Below are 19,437 nucleotides of genomic sequence, written 5' to 3' on the forward strand. Positions count from 1 at the left end.
TCTACGGAGGGGAATGAGTAAGAGATGGGGGAGGAGGAGAGACGGTAACAGAGAAAGAGGCAGAACTAGCTGAAAACATTCCTCCTGCCTTCTGGAAAGGAAACTTTTTTGCCACAGTAAGTGGCAATAGAGAAAGTGGCAAAAGTGGTAATAGAAAAAAATGGTGAAAAGAAAATCATTGAAAAAACACTCTTTAAAGGTAAATCCTAAATTGTCTGCTGATCTGTGATTAGAACAAGTGAGGAAACTGTTGACAGATTTAATGCTGGACATTTATTTTCCATGCCCAGTTGTGGATGCTGACTAAGTCCATAATATCACCATGTACTTTAACATAATTGTTAGGTTTCACACTGACTTTCTCCCTTGAAAGTACTCTATGTACCACTGAAACTGCCTGTGGAGGGTGGTGACACTTCCAATCAGTAGAGGCACAGGGATCTGGCTCAATGTTTTTAAATGCCTCACAGGTTTACTATATCTTTCTTCTGGGGTCCTTGCATTTCCTTCCACCATCCATGCTTTTACCCGTGGTGCTGCTTAGCTCAAACACAGTTGTGCTAATATACCAAAGGCACTTATCCAATTCATACCTTTGGAAAAAAAAAAAATCTTCTTGTGTTATATTTGGAAAATGGAAAGGGGTGAGACCAGCCGGATGCTGACTTACCTCTAAGTCCTTGAAACACATCCTAAGTCAGACTCTCAAGGACGTTGACATATGGGTTAATTTTTCAGGAAACTACATTTGCCTGAGTTTTGCTAAAGTTTTACAATGTTCTGAGCATTAGGCACCACCCATCACCCCAGATTATTTTTCAAAGAGAAGTCATGATGATTCTGTTGTCCTTGACAAACATCGTCATTGATAACCATATCCTGCTAACCAAGATTTGCCTATTGGATTGGAGTGACAATGGTGGTATTCTCCTCCAGTCTCACCTTATCATGCTGTAGCAGTGCCCAGTCCAGCACTCCTCAGAATGTGTCAGCATTCTCAAAAAGAAATTCAAGTCCTTCCACCCCAACTTGCTCTAAATATGCCTCACAGGTCTCATGAGTAATGTACCTACACAAAGAGATCTCAGAAAATGCATGGATTGTGCAGGAACATAAATTTTGACTGAACAAGTGATGAATAAAATGCAGAGCAACATCCTCAGATTTTGGGCAAAGAATATATAATCATTCAGTGGTGTTTGCGAAACATGTCAGGCTCTGTCAGGAAGAAGGGTTATAAATAAGTGTGAGGTAGATACTTAATAATGCTATTTCATATCTACGCAATAATGAACTTTAATTATTTCTTTGGGTTTCTTTCTTCTTTTACTGTAACAGATGAGTCAAGCCCAGATGTGTAATGAAACTGATACTGGCATCACAGCATTTTCTTTAGAGGTGGCTGAAAGAGCTCTACAGATCAGCTGCCAAATCATTTCTTCTCCTGTGGGGTTTCCTTCATGCATCTCACCCAGAATTTAATTTCTCCACATATGGCATGAGTGAATCACGGTGCAAGGAATTTTCCTGATGTAAAAGGTTTTGCAGACAAGCGGTCCTCTAGCATCGCTTGTTCTGCAATGAAGCCAAAGTCCTCTTTGTCATATTTGGAGGAGCGACCTGCCAAGAGGAGCCACTTGGCATGGTATGTAAAGAACTCCATGTATATCTTTGCATTCAGAACATATGGAAGCTAATTTACAGCTTATCAGTAACCTTCTCACCAAATAGTTGTGCCAGAGAACAAGGAGATTGACTTGTTCCCTGCTGAGATGCTGGGAATTAATGGAGGATATCAAAAGGAAAATTCAGAGCCGCTGAATGTAATGATGTTGGATAAATATGAAATACCTCACTCATTCATTGACTCATTCATACTCTTCAGTAGAAATTCAGTGGAATGAACTGAGCAATGCAGCTCGTCACTCCTTTTGTAAAATCCCTTCCTGTCAATGCCTATTATGATTACATAACATTTACGAAGAAGCCATAGGAGATGGACCTCACTGTAAGAGTTTCATTCCCCTTCCCATCTTTCCTACTCTGTAAGCAGGGCCAATGACACTACTGAGAACAGGAGGGGATGTTCCTCAAATCCCCACACCACAAAGACACTATATCCAGAAGTTCTTGATTTAACTCTGCATGTCTACTCCCAATCCCTTACCTAGTACTCCAATACTCAACAGTGGTTAAACAAACCCATGGAACATGTACTCCTCAGACTCCTTACATATCAAAAGTATGCACCTTCAGACCCGCCAATCCCCATTTCCTTCTGAGTATCCCAAATAATAAAAAAAAAAAACAACACAACAAAACAAAACTGATAACTCATGGCATAGGATAGGCTGGGAACAAATACTTTGTGCTTACTGCAATGACAAAGTCAAATCCCTTAGGCTCAATATAACCTGTTCTATGACCTACACTCTTCATCTTACCTCTGCCTTTTCTGTAAAACAGGGATGGGTTCTTTCCCCAGTAGAGCTGAAATATCTTAAATTACAAAGTGCTTCAGACCTTCAGAAATATTTACTAAAAAATCAGCATTGAAGAATTTCCCAGCTCATCTCCTCCTGTTTCGCATCAATTAAGTAGCATCATTTGTTCATAAACAAAGAAGCCTAATAAAACATTTAAAAAAAAAAAAAAAAGTAACAACAACAACCAAAGCAAACAAAGAAAAACACAAACTCCTTTACTATGCTTCTTTGACTTGTTCTTTTCTTTGGATGACTACCTTATATTTTATAATTATTTCCAGACTTTTACAGCTGTAGGCAGGGGACGAAGCACCACTGGTGAGTTGTGAGATTCAAGATTGCAGAAGGAGAAAATCAAGATGGCCAAAGGGCAATTAAAGGGATTTTGTGTGAACTTAGGTCTCTACAGGGGGCAATGCCTGAAGTCTTGGAAGCAATACTAGGAAGAGAAAAAGGTTTTATAGTGATGGATATCATCAAGAGCAACGACAAAAATAATAAATAAATAAATAAATAAATAAATAAATAAATAAAGCATCTCAAAAGAAGCAGCTTTAGTGCAGGACAAGAAGACAAATGAAATCCTACGTGGAACAGATGCAAATTTGTAAAATTACAATATGAGGGACAAAGCATATAAAAGAAAAAGGAAAAAAAAAATGCCTATCCCAAACTGAACATTTTAAAGCAAAAAGAAAGAGTGCTCTCCTTCCTCTTGAACAGTGCATCATCCTTCCCTTTGCTTGTCCATAAAACCCCTTCTCTTGCCTTTTTTTTTTTTTTTTTCTCCTAGCCCATGCTTGTCTGACGGCTCCAACCAGGCAAGCATCCAGAACGTGCACACCGCCATGAAAACCCCTTGATATCCCCATTACCTCGTATTCACACAGCTGAGCTGAGGTTTATTGTTAATTTAAATCGTTTGGAACCTGTTAAATTCACAGATCAGCACAACTCCATACTGCACCCACTGTCAATGTGCTTCCCTCTCTCCCATCACTTCAGCACATGCTCTTGGCCCCTAACGCACCCCACCTCCATGCAGATTTTATCCCATCTCAGTGCTAAGCAACAACAAACATTGATGGTTTGTCAAGCCTTCTCTACTGCTGCTCTCATCCGAGCACACTAAAACAAGGCTCCTGTATCTGATTTGGGGAATCCTGTGCCAGCAGATGGCACTCCGGAATGTGCAGCATCTGCAGCTTCCCCAGCAACTCCTGGAAAAGGCTTTTTTTTCTGTACCCAGTTCATCACTGATGCTTTTAATTGTGTTTGAATATCGGGGTCATCGAGGCAGCTCACACACTGTGGCCATCAGACTTCCTGGTCCTGGGCTTCCAGAAGAGGTCAGTATGTCACCCTGCATACAAAGCCAAATTCCCACTCTCTTTCCTCAAATCACCTCACCAATTACCAACTGCTGGGCACAGAAAGGGAGAAAACACCAAAACACCTTAACACCTTCCTCACTTACCAGAAATCAGTTGTGCTTGCAAGCAGGTGCTTTACTTTTTTTTTCTTTTATTTTTTTATTTTTTTTAATTGGTTTTGTTTTTTTTGTTTGTTGGCGTCTTGTTTATTTTTTTTTTCTTGAGCTAAATTTCTGTTTCTCATCATGCCAGTATTAACCTCTTCATGAAAAAGTATTCCCATACAGAAAAAATGTAAAGGGGACGTGGAAGTGTGCAAGGTCACAGACATCCAGGAGCTTAGAGTCTGAGTGAAGGTGGAAGACAATACTGGAGCTCTTCATTTTAAACAAATGAAATGAGGGACGCAAACCATAACTGATAACGTGTTGCACAGATTGGAAGCAAGATCTTCACCTTATCCCCATGGAAAGCCAAGTCCATGGAAATAAGTGTTTTTGTCCTATTTCCCGACAGTTTCTCTATGCAGAGGAATAAACCCTATAGGCTTCCCCACCTCTAAGTCTCCATACAGGAGGGAGTTGAGGAACGCATCACACCTCTTATCCTTGAGTTCTGCTTTGGGAAATTGCACAAGTTGGAGCAGGAGGATGGCTCTGCTTTGCTCAGTGTCTGAACTTATCACAGTCCAGGTGTCTGTTATCACAGAATTATAGAATATCCCGAGCTGGAAGGGACTCGCAAGATTCATGGGGCCCAATTAATCTTTTCAAGGCTCCTACCCATCACTTGAATATAAATAATAATAATTATAATAAGCATAAATACCTGCTTAATGCTCATCCCAGCACACTGCATGGTAACACAGCTTTAACTAAGGTGGGATTAACAAATGGGATGCTGCAAAGTTTTGCTGTGTTTTACCGCAGGGGGCACAGTAAGAAGCATTTTTGGCAGCTCGCTGTTGGAATGAGGAACTGCCTCTTTGAACACTCCCAGGAGGCGAATGCCCTGTGCTGGCTTGGCTGCATCGCTCCCCCTGGGATCCATCCACAAGCAGGAGGAATCGCAGGGGTGATGCTGAGCGGGTACCAGCCCCATGACACTGATTTGCTCCTGACCGTACCAGTGCTGAGAAACACTCAGGGTTTAGTCTCTTCAGTCCCATCTATGCATATGTGAGCATGTCCTGGGAGCTTTCAGCAGGCTTCACCTGCAGCACGTGCTGGGAACCATCTCAGTTCAGAGCTGGGACAGTCACACACAGCTGGAGAAGCCTCTTTAACTTAAGGGAATTATCTGCTGCTCAGGCGCCTTCTCAAATTGGAGGGAGAGTTATAAGGGAGAACCACCGCCTGTGCTCATCTGCACGCACATTTATTTTATTTATCACACAGGCTATTGCTATCAGCTTAAAAATAACCGTTTGAAACACCATCTGCAGCACATCCCTTATCTCAAAGATCCCGCTGTACTTTATAAAGCAACTATATATAAATCCCCTCTCTGATATATGCCTAGCTTTATGATTGAATTCCAAAGGTGTTTGAGCATCCTGGGGGAATGAGAAGTGAAGATGAAACTCCACAATAAATCCAAACGTCAGCGAGAGCTTAATTTGGCAAAATAATGCAAACCTGGGTTATAGTTTTCAGCCAAGCACCAGAACGAAGCAGCAGAACAAAGAATCCTAATTAGAAGATTGTTTTTGTGTTTGCAGTAAATCAGGAATAATTGTGATCAGTCCTAAAAATCTGAGATAGCCAGGTTGTTTTACCATGCCAGGTGGATTTGGGGCATCACACAGCATTTCACAGACGATATATATTATAGTGGTGATAACAGCAGTGCCCTCTACATAAGAGCCAAGGGGGTTAAATAACTGAATCATATCGTGGACACAGTATTGGTTATTTAGACCATGAAAAGAAATCAAATGGAGCCTAGAAAGGTCACCAAGTCTTACTTTTCACCCTGGCGAGCCAAGGGTTAACCTATTTTCAAATATATTTTGTCATGGGAAAATACCATTGCCATTCACATTTAATCGTGATAAATGCAGCCATCAGAGTGGGTTTAGAAGAATACAATTTCCTTCCTTTCAATAATCCATCTCCACAGGGGGTTTTAAATGTATTAAATAACACTGCATTCACTTTGGAGCAAGGTGACACACTCAGTAAGGTTTCACATTTGTTTCTCCAGTTACTGTGTGATCTTTGCCAGGGCAAAAGTCAATTTAGACTGCTGCAGTGCAACTTCTGCAAGGTAGGGTTGAAGTGGAGGGCATGCACGAGGTCGTACAAGCATCCACATCACACCAGCAAGTGGAACTACTTTCACTTGATTACTGCGTCATCAGGCTTCTGCAAAGGAGAATGATTTTTTTATTATTATTATTTTTTAAAAAGGGAATATATAGCAGAGGGAAAAAAAAAAAAAACACACACACTGAACTAGAGTGAACAAAATTCAAGCTGGCAGACCAATACATGGATGAATTTTTTAATGTTACACTATCAGCATTGTGGTCCAGGTGTCCTACAGACCCAGCCTACATGCACCAGCTCTGAGCTTATGGCCTGTATTTGCCTGTGTTTGCCTTCCTCTTACAGGGCTGTCAGGATGGACCCTCACTAGCCAAGGGTGACGATGGCTTTTCCCATCTTTCTGGGCACAGCAGCCCCTTCCACAAATGAGCTGACTTTGCATGAAAGGAAAGATTGGTATTTGCAACATCCTTTAAATTTAGCACCCGGGAGGAGAAAGGAGCACTGCAACTTCCCAGGCAGCTGGCACAAGCATTGGAAGGAAAAGTACTTAAGTATTTGCAGTGCTATGTCTATGAGGAGGAATTATTCTGTTATTATTCCTATGGAGGAATAATAACATGGGTATCAGTTGAGATGTGGAGGAGAAAAGAAATAAAAGAAACGCTCTGCCTTCATCCTCTGCCCACATAAAAACCTCTGTCCTTTCTCACTTAAATTAAAATAAAATTAAAAAAAAAAAAAAATGGGAAAAAGGAGAACAACAAAACAAAGCAAAACAAAACAAAACAAAACAAAAAAAGAAAAAAACGGAAAACCCAGTTAATGAGTACAAAACTTTTTGGTCAGGTGCAGATATAGGCAGCTGCAGTTTTTAGCTAAATCAGCAGAAGCTGGCAAGCAATGCAGGCTTATGCCACGAAAGGAGCTTGACAGCTGATTGCTAGGGAAAATCCACAGTGCTGAGGTTGCTGGGGAGATTTCAGAAATGGCAGCTTGGGATGGATTTGGTCTTTTCTTATTTTTCTCCTTCCACAAAATAAGGTGCTATGGGTTCTTAGAAGACTATTTTTTTGTTCGCTTAATTTGTTTGTTTGCAAATACCCTCCTTTTAGTGGGATTTGGAGCTTTTCTTGTTCATTTTTACACGCAGCACTGAGGCCTGCTGCCCCACCAAACGTGTGCGCATCTGCAGACAGCACGAGGAACATGGGCACTTGTCCAAGGGCTTCATCGCAAGCAAGCACGGAGGGAGGATTCTTCATTTTAACTCCCACAGTTGCAAGATGCTGCGTCCCTGATGTGTCAGAGAGGGAGTTTAGTGGTTAGTCAGTCAAGTACTGTCTCGATAAAGCCCACTGGCATCTTCATTGGGAACATAGGGACCATGGAAAAAAAAAAAGATTTTAATATCTTTCAGCCCACTTATTAAATTCTTCTATCAGAGAAAGACATATATATATATAATATTGTTTAGGAAAAATGCTTTAATAATTGCCTTAAAAAAAATGCCCACGCATAAATAAAGTTGAGAAAAAATAGCCAAGTGATTTAACTGCTCCTTATTGACAGCCCTAAGAAGAGGAGTGGGCTGATTAGAATATGGCTCTTAATGGATGTACACTCATCTAAAACAAAGTTGATGTTATTGAAATAACACCTTTTACAGAAGTAGCTGCATTCAAAATGACCTTGAAAAGGCATAGCAATTACCACCACACATGGAAGATACATTATCGCCAAAGCTAAAGCTTGATTACCTAAGATATACCAGCCAGACTGGAACATTAGGATCTGGGATGAGTGCTAAGATAAGATGTTGGAGTCAATAAAATAAATGAGTAAATAAAAAGCTCCATTTGTCGGGGCAAAAGCCTTATTTTGATTGTGTAAAATTCCATTTTGCATTTCAGAAAAATACACGCCGCAACCTCTCAAGAAGTGGAAGCCAGTTTCAGACTGGGCTTTGGACTTCCAGCACAAAGAGCACCTATCGCATTACAAAGTCATTGTTAATTATCATTCAAAATAGCCTGCTGGCATTTGCTTAGCCTGCGAGATCCTCCGGGTGGCACAATCCAATAGCTGAGCTTATTATCTACCATGATAAGGACCCTGCAAAAACAGAAGCCCAAGTCACTGCAGTCATTACACACACACATACATATATGCAGTTTATGCAGATATTATTGCCAAGAAATTATTCTCCCATAAAGGCAAGGATTGGATCTTGCTGCCCCAAAATGAGAATTTCTCTCTAACCACATAAAAAGAACAACTTCATAAACACAGGAAGAAAGAGAGAAAGGATGCTTCCTGTGATAAGGAAGTCCATTTAAAGCATGAATAAATTGATGCAGTTAGGAGAAAGAAGCTTGTAATGCAAATAGAGGTTTATTACCCATTTTTTTCTGCTTCTAAGAAACATAATTTACTAACCTTTGTGAAAAGGGTCAAGTAGTCTTATGGAATAAGAGACAAAGGCATCTCTTTTGGCAACTGCCATATCCCAGAGCAGTAATTATCCTTCCCTCTTCCCATGAGCGACAGGAAATGAAGAGGGGTGCCATTACACTATGAGAATTACTGTAATTTTGATTTCTAAAAATTGCCAGGAAAGTTTCCTCTTAAAAAAAAAAAAAAGAAAAAAAAAGAAAAGAAAAAAAAAAAGAAAAAAAAAGTCTGTTCAGATTTTTGACGTGGTTTCAATTTAAAACTCATTCCTCAGCTTTCCTTCCCCTCTCCCAGTCCTTTGGGGAGATTGGCTACAAAGTTCAAATGGTGAGAAACTCAAATTTCCCCTTCAAGAACAGAGAAGGTAAATGGCCCCGTGTGGTCACTGCGGATCCAGGAGAGATGGAGATGGTCTAAAAACATGTCACAGATGCAACGATGATGCACAATATACGCTATCCCTGCTAGGTACTGCCAGGGACAGGTCCTTAGCAGCCCAAAGTTTTTTAGTGTAGACCGCTGCTGGGTTAAATATCACTTGAACTTGTTCAACCATGGGCACAATAACATATTCTTCTTTCAACGGGAAGGAGATGATGTGAGATGAAAAATAATTAAAAATAATTAAAAAGAAAGATTCTTTTCACTGCCTGTGCTCAGAGAGATTATTGGCTATCTTGTGGATTTTCTGCAGGCTATCATTTATTACTTTAATATTATGGATGATCTATTCCGTGCTTACACAGAACATTATCATATTTTATTATACCCAGCTGCTGCCCTGTGGGATGGACTCATTCCAAGAGGAAAAGGTCTATCTAGCTGTTCAACCTCTTCTACCTCTGACCAGGCTGTCCTGGGCTGCTGGGGGACACACAAAATACCTTTTTACCCCAGTGGGCTCTGTGTCTGGAAGGACGAATAGATGCTTTGCACCAAGGTCACTCCAAGGGGAAGAAGGTGGCATCCAAGGGACCTCTGCCCCATACATAGGGAGGAACTGGAGACGACCATCCCTGGACTGGTGTACCACCAAACACCTCACCATCTCTGCAACAGCATTTCTCAAACATGAAAAGGGAAACAGAAGTGCTGCTTTCCAGGATTCCCCTGTGCACTCTCCTAATGAGACTTCCGAGGTCTCGTTTTGGCCACCGGGTGAATATTTAAAATTGGTTTAATGGATTCAAGTGAAAGGGATTTTTGCAATTATTTGCCACAACTCACTTTCAACAATGATCATTTAGCATTGTAAAAATTCATGTCTTTCAATATATAACACAGCTATAGAACTAAATTGATTTGTCTACACACAAATACATTCATACAAACATATATTTGATTAAGAATTTATATAACTTCAGGCTTCAAGGAATTTTGGATCAATGCCTTTCTTTTGCTTTTATAAATAAATAAACACAATTAAACATTTCTTACAGCAAACCACAATGGGCAGGAGAATAATTCTGAAGCTTCACTTTCCAATTGTTACTTATTGTACCTACTACTTGAGTCTAGGGAATTAATTACTCTCTTATTAAAGTCCATGCTACCAAACACCTTACCTCTCCCACCCACCAATGGAAGAGAGGAATTATATAGACATCCATATGGAAAAACTAGCATTCTTCAAACCTCCTATAATTTGCTGCAATAAAATAAAACATAAAATAAAAACAAAACCCTGCAGGCGAGCTGTATTTGAATTAAGACTGGATCAGCACCAGAGTGAAGAAGTTGACCACGCAGTCTCACAAGACCCATAAATCAGGTCCCCTGAACATAGGTAGTATTTTGCATTACTGTATAGAGTGGTAACTTTAATGCCGTAATATATGCGCATGCTGGTCCGGTTACAGTTGCTGTGGGAACTATAATTTTGTATGTTCTGACCAATCTGCAGCTGACAAATAATAATAAGTAATACAGTCACCACGCTGCATTCCCTTCAGCAGGTTTCATACATCCAATTTCTCTCATATTTGACGGAGCAACAAAAGAAGACACGCATAAAGCAGCAAATATATAGGGAGCAGCTGATACGGATGTGAATTAACCATCACCCTTTTCAAGCAGTTTGCATGAAACCTTACATGTCCCCAGCCTGAGCAAGTGTCACTGCATGAAAATGGATGTGCTTTGGGGCATGATACACATGAAAGAAACGCCTTGTAAGCATCCATACCAGGCACATGCAAACAAGTGCGTGAGCCTACTTCAGAGTCAGAAGCATCTCACTAAGGAGATATTACAACACACTTTTGCTGAACCACTTTAACATGTTTTTTGCTGATGCTGCCTGACTGACACCAAATTGTTACTTGTACAGACTCCAAATGGGTAGGATTTTTACCCATTTCAATATAGAAGGGTTTGTCCTGCTCTTCCTCCAGCCTCCCTTTACTTCCAACTCCACCATCGTCTGCCTCAATGATTTTCACCCAACCTTATGTTTTCTTCCTCTGTTAAATTCTGCTCAGTCCCAGAGAAGGCTTTTTCTGGAGTCATCAAATACTTTCAATATACAAAAAAAAAAAAAAAAAAAGTTGATTGCATCTAGGTTTATGCCAGGGGCAGGGATGGACAACAGCTATGCAGTAATTAGTCCTCTTCATCCCGTTAGCACTGGTTAATGGTTGGTATTGTCCCACACCATGTGGCATAGGCATGGCCTTGAAACTATGTGGTGATCTTGGTGAAACCAGAGCTGTTCCCACCTCTGTAGTACACTCCACTGACAGGTTGTAGCCTAACACAGTTGGTTTAAAGCACAAGAAGCAATTTGATATATATTGCATCACAATAAATCACAGCCACATTGTGCGAAATAACCCTCCTTCCCCCCAAACTCAACCATTAAGACGGCTGTTTGACATTTGTGGGATTTGACCATAATTCAAGAATATGCCATTTGTGACCACAGAAAATTCTTGTGTCCAATACTGATCACCAGTTGGCAGACACACACACACAAAAAAACGTATAACATTTCTATAAAAGCATAGCTGAAAATCAACGTTTGTACACAATCAATCCAGCAGTGCCATTGGGAATGCTCCACAAGGGTAAAGGAATACAATAGCACTTTAGCAACTCAAAGGCCTTCAGTTCATTGACACCTAAACCCAAGCAAGTAAGAACAAGGTTTGATGATGAATCATAACTGCTTAAAATCTATCTAATATTAAAGCTCTGGTCCATTGACTTACCCTAATGGTAGGGTCTTCAGTGACATCACTACCCTCCCTTACCAAGAAGCATTAGTGTTACAAATATTTCTTACATACACATTAAAGAGGATTTGGAAAACCATGTAGTACAACAAGGTAGGGAAAAAAGAGTCATTAAAAAAGCAGCAAATCTGTTAACCACCCCGAAAAGAAAAGAAAAGAAAAGAAAAGAAAAGAAAAGAAAAGAAAAGAAAAGAAAAGAAAAGAAAAGAAAAGAAAAGAAAAGAAAAGAAAAGAAAAGAAAAGAAAAGAAAAAGAAAAGAGAAAAGAAAAGAAAAGAAAAAGAAAAGAGAAAAGAAAAGAAAAGAAAAGAAAAGAAAAGAAAAGAAAAGAAAAGAAAAGAAAAGAAAAGAAAAGAAAAGAAAAGAAAAGAAAAGAAAAGAAAAGAAAAGAAAAGAAAAGAAAAGAAAAGAAAAGAAAAAGAAAAGAAGAGAAGAGAAGAGAAGAGAAGAGAAGAGAAGAGAAGAGAAGAGAAGAGAAGAGAAGAGAAGAGAAGAAAAGAAAAGAAAAGAAAAGAAAAGAAAAGAAAAGAAAAGAAAAGAAAAGAAAAGAAAAGAAAAGAAAGGAAAAGAAAGGAAAAGAGAAGAGAAGAGAAGAGAAGAGAAGAGAAGAGAAGAGAAGAGAAGAGAAGAGAAGAGAAGAGAAGAGAAGAGAAGAGAAGAGAAGAGATAAAGATGAGAGTATCAAGGGTATCAAAAATAATTAGTAAAATTAGACATACAGTTCTGTTTTTTTTGGTTGCAAGATATCATGTACAAACACCTAAAAGCTGTTCTGTGTGTAGGACTTGAAAGGACAACCTATTCTCTGCTTGACTCATGCTACAGCTTAACTGATCTCCTAGCATCATACCTCTCATGGAAATCTGTGGAGATGTCTTAAACTCACTCACGTTTAAATGTATATATGTGTTTGTATTGCTATGTGTATATATATATATGCATATACATGCCTATATACACATGCACACATTTATACCCTTGTTACTTACTTGCACAGACACAGATTTCATCATATATAAATACACACACATGAATGCATGCATGAATCTAAATATAAGCATAGAATTATACATACTCTGACAACATACAGTATTTGTTTATTGACAAACTTCCTAATATGGGGAGAAAATGAGAAAAAAAAAAGGTTATATTTGCATATGTTTATAGTTGTTAGCCACAGTTTAATGTAGATGAAGAACACAGAATACATGATTTCTCTTAAAACTGAGGACAGAGCTTTGATAAAAAAACATTTCACCTCCTTTGACAAAATTACACTTGGAGTGTGATTTCACTTAGCCTAGGAGCCCAGCTCCCAGGGTAGTGGGTACAGGACTGTTTTGTTGAATTTCAGAGTAGACAAAACCCCCAGAAAGACCAGAAAAATAGTTCCATGAGACACACACGAACTTACCTGTTTGCTACTTCTCTGCCCAGTAGGAAGCAAAGCTTTGGATTTCTCTGCTATTTTCTGTAAAAAAAAGGAAAATAAAACTCAATTCAATTAAAAAGAAACAAAGGAAAGAAAAAAGAAAAAAAAAAAGAAGGAAAATGGTTCAGAAAACAGAATACAAATATTTAGGGAAGAAATCATATGAAGTTATTTTTTCTGCTTTTTAAAGAACAAGACAAAGACAAAGCTCTTGCTGTTTAGAAAAAGAAAGGGAGTATAACTGCATGAAAAAGTTTGGTCTTGCAGGAATTAAAAGTCTTCAAAGCTTCCAGAATGACAAGGTTATCAAAACCGAAACGTATATTTAAGAAATGACAGCTAGGACGTGGATAAGTAGCAATTTACCACTCAGATTGGTTTCCTGACGCAACCGGGCATTCACAAAATGTGGTGGCTAATTTTGGCACTTCTGAATTGATGACAGTTGTGTTTTTTTTGAAAAGCCACATGTACAGTTCAGATGGATTGTACTCATGAGCATTAAAAAAAGTATGAAAAAGGTGTGTGCATAAAGGGGTGGGGTCCTTTACCTGGATCCTTCCAAACTCTCATTTAATGAGATAAAGTAATTTAAAGTCCCCATACTTGAGTTTCTGAATACTTTTTTTAATTATTATTATTTTTTAATCATAGCCAGCAAATGTTGGGCCATCTATCAGAGTGGTTCCAATAGAGATATGTTATTAAGTTTATGTTACCAGCCAAATTTCCTTAAAGCAGTATAATTCCAGTATATTCTTCCCAAACTCAATGCAGTAGTATAAGAAAGCAGTGAGAGTTTGTGCAGGTTGTATTTGCACAGAACTTGATTTAATGTTCAGATTTGTTATGTGCAGGTAGCAGTGTGGGAGAGAGATGTGGTTTGAGGATGGTAAATTTAGGCTGCTACTACAGTGTTTAAAAGCAAAGCAAATGCGCACATCAGTGGAGTCTCCCAGGGTAAAGTGGGAGAGCAAGATGTGAACGAAAGAGCTGGAGTTCAGGTTTTGTTTGTTTAATTAAACAGCTTGATCTCTGTGACAGGTCCAACCCACAAGATGCATTTGGAAACTTTCTGGCAGACACATAGAGCGGCACAGCCATACAGTGGGCTAACATTTAGCATAAATATCAGCATTGCCCATACATTATCTGCAAACAGAGAAGGGGAAAGGGATGCTGTGCAACCACTTCTTGCTCTCTTATTGAGTAGAGAAATGCCCAAAAATGTCATGGTTCAGCCACGGGTACCACTGAGCATCCACTAGATACACAGCCTGCAAAGGCACCATTTCTTGTATTTTTTTGGTATTGTTGCAGAGCTGTTAAGCAGTCACATGCATGTGCATATTTCAATATAATGATACACTACTGGGCTGATAAAATAAAAGAGGGAGGGATTACATGTGAGCAGCTATGGAGATGAGCACTATGCAGATGTTGCACACCTCTGGGAGCCACGCTTGCTCCCACTTAGCATGATCCCAAATTCATGCACTGAAGAGGGGAAGAGAGAGCCCCTTACCTTCTGCACAGCTCCATATCTCTGGATGGCATCAGACAGCTGGTTCTTCAGCCTGTCCAGCTGAAGTCGTTCCTGCTGTATTGGGAAAAAAAAAAAAAAAAAAAGAAAAAAAAAAAAGGACTGGTTAGCAGGTCTGTAGAGATAAATGAAGCTGTTTACTTAACTCAAACCACCTGAGTTGACCCTAACTATTGGGAATAGTTCTGGTGGGAGACACCAAATAAACAAGGTGGACAAAACTGAAAGGTGGAATTAAAAAAAATCCAGTTTCCCTGGGGATGCCAGGATGCTACAGTGCTTTGCTCTTTCTGGAAGTTCAAAAAATGCCATCTTGGATATTCAATATAATACTTGTGTTAGGACTACAGCATAGTCTGTGATCTGAGCTGGACACCTTCTGTGCCAGCAAAATATAGGGGAGTATTTTTTCTCTCCAGCCTGCTTACGTGGAAGGAGTCTCAATTCCATAACTGTTCTTAAAGACTCATGAACCATAAGCAAATAAAGACCTTAACACCATAATGAGAAGAAAATGGCTGTAGCATTGTATGCTGCTTCTACTTACTAAAACCCAGCCTCAGACTAAGCAAACAAAACCCAATATATGCTAAAGCTACTACTCCAAAACGTTCACTTTACAGCACTTTCAGCCGTTTCAGACAACTGCTTAAGAATGCAAAAGTGTATTTTATGAAGGATAGGATAAACATATTTAATTTTTAATGGTAGTATTTTTGTAGAGAAGAATATCTTAGTTGTACAGTTCATCATGCAAAGATTTAAAACCTTTTTTAGAACAGGGCAAATATCATTACTCCCATTCTACCAATAAAGGTCTATAAACTTTGTTACATACACAAAATAAGACAAGATTGCCACCCTGGAGAGCTGATCTAATGGTCTAGCACTCATCCTACAGAAACCTGGAATCCAGATCCTCTCTATTTAAGCCCTTTGAGATTAGTTTAAACAAAGCCCTAAAATAACCATGTGCTATTTTACATCAGTCTCCTGCCTTGTATCACACTGATCCACTTAGAACAGTATCTTTACTCCTGAAATACTACCAGGTTGCCCAGTTGGGCAATCCTGACTCCAGCAGCACCTGGAGCTTCAAGGGAAGTCGGAGAAACTCCCCCCACGTACCTTGCTGGCTCTGAACTATGGCTGGAAAATAAGGGGCAAATAAAGGTGTTTTTTTGTTAGCTTTCCATGTGTGTGCATTCAAAGCAATACATAGAATAAAAGATTGGAAAGGACTGACTATAAAGCTCCAAATTAATGGAAGGCTTTTCACGCTGTGAGAAATTTTATGGGAAGAAAGTTTGAAATGCTACCCAGATCCCCAAGAGGGACTTGCCGACCCAGCAGTCGATACCCACTAGAATCATTAACTCTACATAAGGGAGAAGGACTACAGACTTTATATAAAAATTTGTAGGTTTAATTATTTAAACTGCACACGGTTAGAAAAAAAAAAAGAGTTTAAGGAAAAAAATCTGTTAAATGAATTGACCAGGGAGCAGAAAAAGTTATTATGTGATGCCAGTAGAGAGCGGTGAGTTTATTCCTCATATTACCATAATTGTTTATGTGTCAATTTCCTTCAGCTCCTAAATATTCCCCCTTTAACTTAGCAATTTTTCTCCACATGACAGTAAAAGCTGTTCTGCTGACAGTTTTCAGTGGACACAACATTGGCTTCAAAGGTTAATAATGACGTTCCCTTGTGGCACTATAATTGGTTTTAACGTGCCCTTGGCTGATTCCCTTTTGGTCCCAATTTATGTCACAAAATAGAACCCAGAGATCAACATGAAACAGCCCAGATCTCCACACCTCAAAAAAGACAATTTGTGTTTCATCAGGATCTAGTGTAATTATTCTCAGAGTGTGCAAGAGAAAGGGGAAAACAAAATAGGCCTTGCAGTCCATCATGAACCAAAGTAACGTGTTAACAACCTCCAAACATTAAGGTTGATACCTATAAGTGAAGAACAATCATTTCATGCTTCCCTCCCCGTCCTCTGGGGAACACCACTATCCATTCATTTTTTAGGTGGTTTGATTTGCACAAGGTCTTCTACCAGTTATAAAGGTAGTCTGGGGTGATTTGACTCTTAAATCCTTTTCTGAGATTTCTGCTTGCAAGTAACTTAAATCTGGTCTGTAAAAACCACCTGGACAAAGCCTGCTTCTATTTTAAGAGCAGAGTTTCCTCCAGGTGTGAGGATGGTGAGAACAGTGCTGTAGTACAGGATTTTGGGGAATGGCAAAAATGAGTGAGAGTTAATCCCAATTCGGGTTAATTTCTGGCCCAGAAAATACATGGATGCTAGAAGCAAGAACGTGATAGAAAACTGGTGTCCATAGTCAAGGAGAAAAGAATTGTCCTATTTTTTTCAGCTGCTGAATCACCTGCTATGCAGTTGAAACTTCTCAAATCTCACACCAGCTGGAGTTTGCTCCCCAGGGATGCCATACGGCGAGCTGCTGCTCTTCCCCCAGATGCATACCATGGGACAAAGTCAGCAGGAACATTTTGGGGTCTAAAGGTCTTTATGGAAAGGTCAGACGTCATCTGCTTGTCCAGCCCTTGCACTGGGGACCAGGGAATGGGAGGCACTCGTACTCTTTTGACAATGATGTCCATATGAGTTGAACATACCGATGGCAGAAGACCAGTCTATCCGCACAACAGATGGAACTGCTGTAGGGTAAATTGTAATTCAAAATTCAGCTCTGATCTGGCCATACAGCCAGTTATTATCTGCCTCCACCGCTGCCTGCCTGCTAGGATACGGCACTGAATGAATATCATAGACAAATGCACTGCTCTGCTCTTTCTGGATACTTGAACACATTTCCAAACCCACTGGCACCCAGTGCACCTTTACCCAATTACACACTCATCCAATTACACAATCAAGTCTTTACCCAATTACACACTCATGTAGAGATGGACAACTTCTGGAGTGCTTTCACCCAAGCTGTGGAAGCCCCTGAGAAAGATGTCAGCTAGTTTTTGTTACTGAATCATTGCTTTCCAGTCCCAGATGATCCAGGTTTGGGGAAAACTGCTTTATGCAGCTGTTTTTTTCCACTTGTGATTTAAAAACAAACACAAGTTATGCTTATTGTGTAACAGGACAGGAACTTAAGACATGGAGTTAACAGCTTTAAAGCACCCACTACCCACTTTTTTCATTATTCCTCCCTCCACAAGGCCCAGCACCCTCTCCCAACAGCATCCTTAATGACACATACCCTGGATGAGCCTCTGACAACCTCAGACAGCTGCTTGATGGCTTTGGTGCTAGTCGTGATGGTTTTATTAGTCTCTTGCTGGGTTGCGTGCCTGCAGAGGAGGAGAGACGATGGGAATTGCAATTGAAATTAATTGCATAATGAGACACTTACAGAACTTCATCAAGCTGCAGAGTGGTCGAGACAACACACCACACATCACATGGAGCCACAGCGAGACTGTGCAAGTCCAGGACCTTGAGCAGCAATGAGGAGGCTGTAGGAAATCCTAGAAAGAAGATACCCCAAACATCCCTGTTGTGATTAGCACACAGACAATAGACCTGCAAATTCAGTGGGGAAAGGTAAGGTGAAAATGGAGCGTGGGCTTTTAGTCAGGTCATCACAGACGGTTGGTATGGCGACTGAAATTGTCAAAAGTAGGGTTGTATAGGAGAAAGAGATGGGTCTGGGGAGTTGTCTGATGGCTTGTCCAGAAAAGCTGCATTGCTTAGAAGGAATTCTAAGAGGCAGATGTTGAGCAGGATGAATTTCCTCACTGCGGTCACCTCCCTGCTAATGATATGCTATCTCCAAAGCAGATATTGCAAGCAGTGAAAGAGGCAGGCAAGGAGCCAAATGAGACCGTTCTCCAGCCATAGCTCTCCCCCTCCCTTTGCACCCCAAATCCCACTAACATTATTTCTTGTAAGGACTGGTTGCTGGTGTCTCTGGTCAGTACCACACAAAGTTGGGGGAAGAGACGTAAATGCTGCCCAAAGGCATTTATTACCTCAGTCCCCTGGTTCCCAAGCATCATAAGGTCACTGGGGTATTTTCAGACTCTAAACTTCTCCAGAGAGAACTTCAAATCTTTTTATTGAGAAAGGGGTGGCTTTCAATTATATTTCAATCAAAAACTCAGGAAAGGCTCAAAAAAACACCAAGAGAAAATAATCTTTTTTCTCCCTTAGAGGACATATTTAAGTCACAGTTGTACTGAAAAACTCATTTGTCAGCTACTCTTTTTCAGAGGGGGCGGGATGAAGAGTGAATGGAGTTCCTTGATTAAAAAACTGATAAGACAACTCATTAGGGTCCCTCTGTCCTGAAGACCCAGGGCCAGTCCCAGCCCTTCAGCTCCTTCTTTACTGCTCTGTCAGCACTGATGGAGGCCAAGTCTTTCAAGACTTGCTTTCTGCAGAAAGTGCATCTTGTAAAATACATCTTACAGACCCCAAACCCAGACTTTTTCCAAGCACAACTTCAGCTACAAACACATCGAACCCTCTCAGCAAGCACTCCACTGACTGTCATTTCCACCTGGTCAGAGCAGATGGATGTAGACACCAAGAACAGCAATATACATCCCCCTAGGAAAGTTCTCATCCACTAAATCATGTTCCCTGTGCAGACAAA

The 19,437-nt window shown here is 40.1% G+C and overlaps 1 protein-coding gene across 4 annotated transcripts in view; it reads right to left on the reverse strand.

Moving 5' to 3' along the window:
• TSNARE1 (t-SNARE domain containing 1) overlaps positions 1-19,437 on the reverse strand; it is a 450,045-nt gene that overhangs the window by 231,486 nt on the left and 199,122 nt on the right. For 3 of the 4 annotated variants that reach the window (XM_032181904.1, XM_032181905.1, XM_032181906.1), the window contains 3 exons: positions 18,040-18,130; positions 14,773-14,847; positions 13,230-13,286 (listed from right to left, as the gene is read on the reverse strand). In XM_032181904.1, the coding sequence (XP_032037795.1) occupies positions 13,230-13,286; positions 14,773-14,847; positions 18,040-18,130 (223 nt within the window). The remainder of the gene's footprint in view (positions 1-13,229; positions 13,287-14,772; positions 14,848-18,039; positions 18,131-19,437) is intronic. The other variant, XM_032181907.1, reaches the window with a different exon arrangement.

This window comes from Aythya fuligula, chromosome 2 (assembly GCF_009819795.1).
Source record: "Aythya fuligula isolate bAytFul2 chromosome 2, bAytFul2.pri, whole genome shotgun sequence".
Taxonomy (NCBI): domain Eukaryota; kingdom Metazoa; phylum Chordata; class Aves; order Anseriformes; family Anatidae; genus Aythya; species Aythya fuligula.